Source organism: Taeniopygia guttata, chromosome 1 (genome assembly GCF_048771995.1).
Source record: "Taeniopygia guttata chromosome 1, bTaeGut7.mat, whole genome shotgun sequence".
NCBI classification, from domain to species: domain Eukaryota; kingdom Metazoa; phylum Chordata; class Aves; order Passeriformes; family Estrildidae; genus Taeniopygia; species Taeniopygia guttata.
The window spans coordinates 18,339,725-18,346,466 of NC_133024.1; the positions used below are offsets into that span (position 1 = coordinate 18,339,725).

Below are 6,742 nucleotides of genomic sequence, written 5' to 3' on the forward strand. Positions count from 1 at the left end.
AAAAAAAAACGACAACCCTTTTTCTTTTTAAATTTAAACTCTTGCTGGGCAGGTCCAACCCACCCTGCTCTGGTTGTTCCCGTTTTCCCTCCGAGCGGGATAAAGCCCATCCCAAATCCCTCCCCCGGCCGGGATTTGCAATTCCCGCAGTCCCTGCCGCGGCCGGGAGGTGGCGCTGCCGCGGGGAGACGGGGGCGTGGTCTCTCTGTGTGACGTCACGGAGGGGGCGGGGTTTGCGGCCGCGCGCCCGCGGGTTCATTGATAAGGAGGAGGCGGGAGCGGCGGGAGCAGCGGGGCGGCCCCGGGGGGAGCCCGGGGGCTCCGCGGCGGGGACAGGTAGGGGACACCCCCGGCACGGGGACCCCCCTCTGCCCGGAGGGGCTCGGGCCATCCCCCTTTAAAGGGCCGCTCCCCCATGCGGGGCTTTGCGGCTGGGGTTACTGCAGCTGCGGGTGGTGCGAGGAGGGGGGTCTGGTGCTTTTTGGGGTGCTCGACACCCGCTTTGCGCTGAAAAAGGGGGCGATGTTTCTGTCTCGGCTTTATCCCTAAAGGGGGCGTCGGGGGGGCTCCGCCTGGAGTGGGGTGCGCTGGGGAGAGCCCCTGCGGCTTCTGCAGCGCCGAAGTAGGTTAAAATAAAGGGTGGAGAGGAGAAAAAGTAGGTTAAGGAATACTCACCAGCAGCTGCCTGGGAAAAGAGGTAGGAGCCGTGTCGGGTTTTTTTTTTTTTGTTTTTTTTTGGTTTTTTTTTTTTTTTTTTTTTCCTTCTCCCTTTTTTATTTTTTGCCGGAGCTGGAAAATCCCAGGGCTCGGAGCCGGAGCGCCGGGGATGCTGCGGGATGCTGCGGGATGCTGCGGCGCGGGGCTGCACCCCGGGACGTGCCGCTGCCGGGGCTGTGCGCCACCCCAGCGCTTCCCCGGGGATGCTTGGACTTGAACGCTGGAATTTTGTGGCGGCTCGCTCGTTCCCACTGCTCCCGTGGGGCCCGGCAGTGCGATAATGCCGAGTTTCACTCCATCTGCCGGACAATCCCCTCCTTGTCCAAGGCTGTCTCCAGCAGCTGTTCCCCAAAGTTTTCCCGAACAGTTGCTCCTTTTTCCCTCCTTTTGTCTGCAGGAGCCAGCGGTGAAACCCTGTTCCCCCACAGGGAGGGGATGCCCTCGCTGGAATCCCGGCGGGCAGTTTTAGGTTACAGATTCTGTTTAGGGGGGCTGGGAATAAGCGGCTCATGTGATCCGGAGGGATTTGGGGAGGTTTCCAAAACCAAGTCGCCTCCTCTGGTGCATTGGCATTGATGCACCGGTCAGGTGGGGTATGGGGCTTGGAGTGTCCCCAAAAGCAGCCGGGTCTGGCACTGGTGCGGTTATTTTTTGGTCTTCTCTGGTTCTTGGAGCAGCAAATTCTGTCGGTTTAGGAGTGTGTCAGGGCAGCTGGGCTTCCCAGCATCACCAGCTGGGGATTTGTGCCTGCATACCCCATCCCCACTTGAGATGGCCCCAAGCTGCCCCCAAAAGTGGGTGCTGAGTCCTGAGCTAAGCTCCAGTGCCAACCAGGAGCTGGCACCCGCCAGTCCCTGCACCTCCTGCATCCCTGTGGTTGCGTTTTGTTCATCTGAGGGATGCCCTTAATCCCTGGATTAAGCTTGGCCCCAAATCAGCTTTACCCCTGCTCCTGGTGGTGTTTAGATCCAGTTATCATGATGTGGAATGCTCGTGGTCCTTCAGCCACATTGGGACCTTCCTGTCCCCTCCTGAGGCCATTTCTTCCCCAGCAGAGCCGGTCCCCAGACATCTTAGTGTCCCTAAGGCGCTTGAATTGCACTGCCCCAGAGAATTAAAATGCTTCACGTTAGGTTTAAACGGGAATTTTATTGGTTTATAGGGTGGAGAGCTTGCACAGGCTACCACCATGTGCCCCTTCGTGTTCAAGGGGCACATCCCACATCCCAGGGGGATTCAGGAGCTGGGCTGGCTCTGGGCTGGCACCCTGCAGGAGTGCTCTTGTACTGAGAGCTACTGGAGGGAACTGGACTATGGAGGATGCTCATTTTGGGTTCTGCTCATTTTGGGTTCTGCTCATTTTGGGTTCTGCTCATTTTGGGTTCTGCTCATTTTGGGTTTTGCTCATTTTGGGTTCTGCTCATTTTGGCTGTCCCATCCCACATCCTATAAACACCCGGCTCAGCCCCGCTCATCCCCGGGACCCCCCTCACGTGTAATTAGCTGCATCTCAGCGTGGTGCTGGCCACTAATTAGGAGAAACTCGTCAGGCACGGGCTGTAATGAAGCTCTGCCAGGGCTCTCACAGGACCATGACGACCGAGGGGGAATTTCCATGCGGGCGGCAGGATTTCCATGCGGGCGGCAGGATTTCCATGCGGAGGCTGGATCCTGGTTTGGGTTATTATTTATTTTTTCCTTCCTTCCCCTGTGCTGTCAGCATAGATTTTAATTTTAACAACCAATTGCTGAGCCCAGAATGGGGGGTGGGGTGAGACTCTGGGAAACACCTCTTGTTTTGTTCGAGTTTTTATTTAAATATTAAAAAAAAAAAATTTTAATTATTTCATTTCCTTGTGACAGATGCAAAAGGATTTCCTCCAGAGCAGGAAAAACCTTTCTTTTACTTTGTTTGGCATCATCTGTTCCTTGCATGAATGGTGTGACTCCACTGCTGAGGTTTTTCCCTCTCCATTTTGGGATGGAGCTGGGATCTCCAAGGGAAGGGGTGATGCTGGGCATTCCATGAAGTCTCTAAAATAACTTTCTGGGGGGTGGTTCAGGACTGCTGCTGTAGGGATACCTTGGAGCAGCCCGGAGGGGAGAAAAAGGGTCCCCAAATTACTTCTTCAGTGGGACCTTGCGTGATTGATGACCTTGGTGTTCTCCCTTGGGCAGGTCTCCCCGGGTGATGAAGAGAAGCGGGATGCACTGGTGGCTTGTCACCATCCTGGGGGTGAGTATGGCCTCGTCTGTCCCATCTCATCCCATCCCTCTGCTTCTCCGATGCTCCAACACCATACAGGCCATGGGGATGAGTTTGCATCCGCCACGGTGCATCCAGCGAGTTCACATCCCTCACCCCACGGGAGAAGGCCGTCTCCTGGCTGCGGACAAGCGAGAGGGTGGCATGTGCCACCGGAGCCCCGGCGCTGCCGGCAGGGGCAGCGGGGGAGCCGCAGCCGGCGGCGCTGAGCGCTCCGATCCTGCCGCAGGTGCTGAGCGGACCCGCCCAGGGCGCCGGGAGCTGCAGTGGCCCGGAGCAGGGCACAGCGGGATGCCCGCCCGGAGAGGAGCCCAGCGGGGTAAGCCGGGGTGAGCCGAGCCCAGCGGGGTAAGCCGGGGCGAGCCGGGCCCCGCCGGGGTGAGCCGGGCCCCGCCGGGGTGAGCCGGCCCGGGGAGGCTGCGGGAGCCGCGCACGGCTCACCCCCCTTTCCCCACGGCAGGATGCAGCGGGGACGTGCCGGGCGTGTCCCCCCGGCACCTTCTCGCTGGGGGCCGCGTCCTGCGCCGCTCACACGCAGTGCCGGGCCGGGAACAGGGTGCTGCTGGCCGCGGGGACGGCGGCGAGCGACAGCCGCTGCGGAGCCTGCCTGCCGGGGTGAGCCCAGCCGGGACGCCGAGCCCCAGCCCTGCCCCGCCTCGGGGGCCGTGTCCTGACCCTCCCCTCCCGCCCCGCAGGTTTCACAGCCCCGGAGGGGACAGGGAGCCCCGGGGCCGGTGCCTGCCCTGCGCCGCTGCTCCCCGCGGCACCCCGGGGTGCCCAGGTGGGTGCTGGAGCCGGAGGTGTCACCCCAGGGCCGGGGGAGATGCGGAAGCTTTGCCGGCCCTCGGCCCGGGGACGTCACGGGGTGTGTCGCCCTTGGGATGTGGCAGCTGAGGACAGCTCTGCTCACGACACAGGCGGCTTCTGCTTCCCTGGGTCCAGCCCTGCTGCGGAGCTCCTGGGGAAACGGGGTTTAATCCCAACAAAGTCCTTCCCCGAAGCTGATCCGTGTCTCCCTGCAGGGCGGCGGCGAGCCCGCAGCCCCGAAATGCTGGGCCGGGCACCGGGAACCAACGGGACACGCGTGACCCTGCTGGGTGAGGAAGAGGAGGAGGCGGCAGCAGCACAGGCAGCCGTACTGACCATCGTCCCGGTCTTCTGTGCCATGGGATTGTTGGGAATCCTGGTCTGCAACCTGCTGAAGAAGAAGGGTTATCACTGCACCGCCAGCAAGGAGCCCCAGCGCAGCGGCACCGGTGAGCCCTGGTTGTGCCATGGCACCTTTGGTGATCCCACATCCATTGCTCAGACCATTCCTGTAGTTTCTGGTTCTCCTTGTCCCAGGGCATCCTGGGTTGCCTCATCCCCCATGACCAAGTTTTCCCTGACTTCCTGATTTCTCCTTCCAGGTGCCGGCTCCATCTACCAGCTGGAGGATGCCAACGAGGACACCATCGGGGTTCTGGTGCGGCTGATCACCGAGAAGAAAGGTCAGGGGGTCCCCAGGAAGGGGGAGGAGGGGGCGACCTGGGCCAGAGCCCTGTGACCCCCAGCCCCTTGGTGTCCTCCCACACACAGAAAATGCAGCAGCACTGGAGGAGCTGCTGAAGGAGCACCAGAGGCAGCAGCTGATGCCACCGAGCTGTGCCCCCCTCAATAAGTAAGAGTCCCCTAAGGCTGCACTGAGGGCTCCTCATGGTGGGACCACCCCCACGCTGATGGCATTTCCCCCCTCCCTAGGCTGCACCTCCTGCCTCAGTTTCCCCCCGCCTGCCACCACCAGCAGCACCTGCACACGGTGCAGGGACCGGCCCCATGTGCCCGCTGCAGCCAGAAGTGGCCCGAGGTGCTGCCATCACTCAGTGCCACCAAAGTCCCCAAGCCCGGGGCTCATCCCAGCGAGGTGACCATCCTCTCTATCGGCAGGTAAGCAGGGACAGCCCCCCGGTGTGTGTCCCCTCTGCGAGGGAGGGGACAGGCTGATGTGCTGCTCCCCAACAGGTTTCGGGTGTCCCGGATCCCTGAGGTGAGGAGCGATGCAGGGGGGGAGCCCCTCCGTGGTCCCCTCCCTGCCGGCAGCGGGATGTGACCCCGGGATGGAACAGCACCAAGGGCCCCCACGAGGTGAGAGGGTGGTGGGCAGCCCTGGGGTTCTCCCCGGACAGAGGGGTTCTGGAGGCTGGGAAATGGAGCATTAACGCCGTAGGGACAGCGAGGCAGGAGGGAGGGGTGTCCCTCGCTGCAGGGCGCTGGCAGGGCCTGGCACTGGGTGGCACGGCCGGGGGCTGCTGCGTGACTCATGGGCAGCTGCACGGGCTCACATGCCCTCGCTCACGTCCCCGTGTCCCCTCCTCCAGCAGTGCTACTGCTGTGACCAGCCAGCTCTGGGCTCCTCCCGACATGGACATGGAGGGGCTGGACCATGGCCAGGGAAGGGAACGGAGCTGGGATGGGGCTGGAGCCACAGGAGAGGCTGAGGGAGCTGGAAAGGGGCTCAGCCCAGAGAAAAGGAGGCTCAGGGGGGACCTTGTGGCTCTGCTCCCAGGAACAGGGACAGGACAAGAGGAAACAGCCTCAACAAACTGTGCCAGGGAGGTTTGGGTTGGGTAGTGACAGCAATGGATGGGTGACACTGAGTGGCTTCTGCCACCCTGGGTGATGCAAACGGGCCAATCCAGGCTCACCTGTGGTCCATCTCTTGTTCTCCACAGCAGGCACCTGGCCTGGGGGCTGCCTCGGGGGTCAGTGACACCCAGAAAGGCCCCATGGAGGACACTGGGCATTGCGTGAAAGCCAGTCCCGCTCAGAGCTGCGAAGTGCTGGAGGTGGCAGCTCAGCTTCTGCTCCTGCCACCAAGGTGTCCAAGAGCAGCACAGCAAATCCAGCGTCTCGCTTAGCTGGTGAAGAGGATTCTGTCTCTGAGGCCTGATGGTGGCCATGGCGTGGTGGCCTCAGTCCAGGAGCTGCGATGCTGGTGGTGATGGCCACAGGAATCATCATCTCTGGGAACCATGATGCCGCAACACAGCTCCACTGGAAGCACAGAGGACACTGGATACCATTTCATGGTCACCTTCTGGGTCTGTTGAACTCTCCAGGACCATCATGAACTCCTGATTTCCCTCCATCACCTGGTGCCAGCCCTCAGCATTGCAGGATAGTGAATGACTGGATCACAGAGTGACTCCTCCCTTCCCAACAGCCCAGCTGGGGCACGGATTGCTCTGAGCAAAGCTGGTCTCCTGCATCCATCCACCCTCTCTCCAAAGTGTCAGTTCAGGAGCACATGGTGGTGATGCTCACCATGCAGATGACACATTTCACTTTCCGTAGGAATTGCTTCAATGGGATCACGCTGGCTTGGCCATGTTGGGATCACTGGGATAACCCACCTGAGGTTGGGTTGGAGACCATCAACCCAAAAAAGGGTTCACGGCTGGTCCCATTCACCTCTCCACGACATCACCGTGCCAAAAAACCAACCACCAAACCCTCTCGGGCTCTTTTATTTATTTATTTAATTTTTTGGGAAACATTTTAATAGTTATCGAATGTTCTACATCTTACAGTAAATATCGTACAGTTACAAACTCTTGGCTGAAATCTGTCAGGGAGATCACAACTTGATCTTCAGAACCAAAACCAGAACAGAAAACAAACGGGAAAACAATCCCAAATTTACACTTCAGATGGACAAAATGAGGCTGTGGGGCTCTCCAGGGCATCAGTCCAAAGCCATGTTCCCTACACACCTGTGAG

At 60.2% G+C, this 6,742-nt stretch overlaps 1 protein-coding gene across 2 annotated transcripts; it reads left to right on the forward strand.

The window, feature by feature from the left end:
- Positions 1-222: 222 nt before the first annotated feature.
- Positions 223-6,018, forward strand: RELT (RELT TNF receptor). Of its 2 annotated transcripts, none has more exons than XM_041713851.2 (11): positions 223-336; positions 2,896-2,953; positions 3,213-3,302; positions 3,444-3,598; positions 3,679-3,764; positions 4,006-4,239; positions 4,393-4,473; positions 4,562-4,643; positions 4,724-4,909; positions 4,985-5,107; positions 5,695-6,018. In XM_041713851.2, exons 2-10 carry the CDS (start codon positions 2,909-2,911, stop codon positions 5,070-5,072), a joined length of 1,047 nt encoding a protein of 348 aa, XP_041569785.2. In that variant the 5' UTR covers positions 223-336; positions 2,896-2,908; the 3' UTR covers positions 5,073-5,107; positions 5,695-6,018. The 2 variants fall into 2 exon arrangements, with proteins under 2 accessions (XP_041569785.2, XP_030120061.4); XM_030264201.4 differs by lacking the exon at positions 223-336 and adding an exon at positions 1,795-2,397.
- The last annotated feature ends 724 nt before the right edge of the window (positions 6,019-6,742 follow it).

What these genes read in the sequence shown, in the direction of transcription:
- RELT (XM_030264201.4), top strand. Translation starts at nt 1,907, where the DNA reads ATGTGCCCCTTCGTGTTCAAGGGGCACATCCCACATCCCAGGGGGATT. An exon ending in GAGGCTGGATCCTGGTTTGG is followed by an intron (nt 2,398 to 2,895) that starts GTTATTATTTAT and finishes TCCCTTGGGCAG; the next exon opens with GTCTCCCCGGGTGATGAAGA. An exon ending in ACCATCCTCTCTATCGGCAG is followed by an intron (nt 4,910 to 4,984) that starts GTAAGCAGGGAC and finishes GCTCCCCAACAG; the next exon opens with GTTTCGGGTGTCCCGGATCC.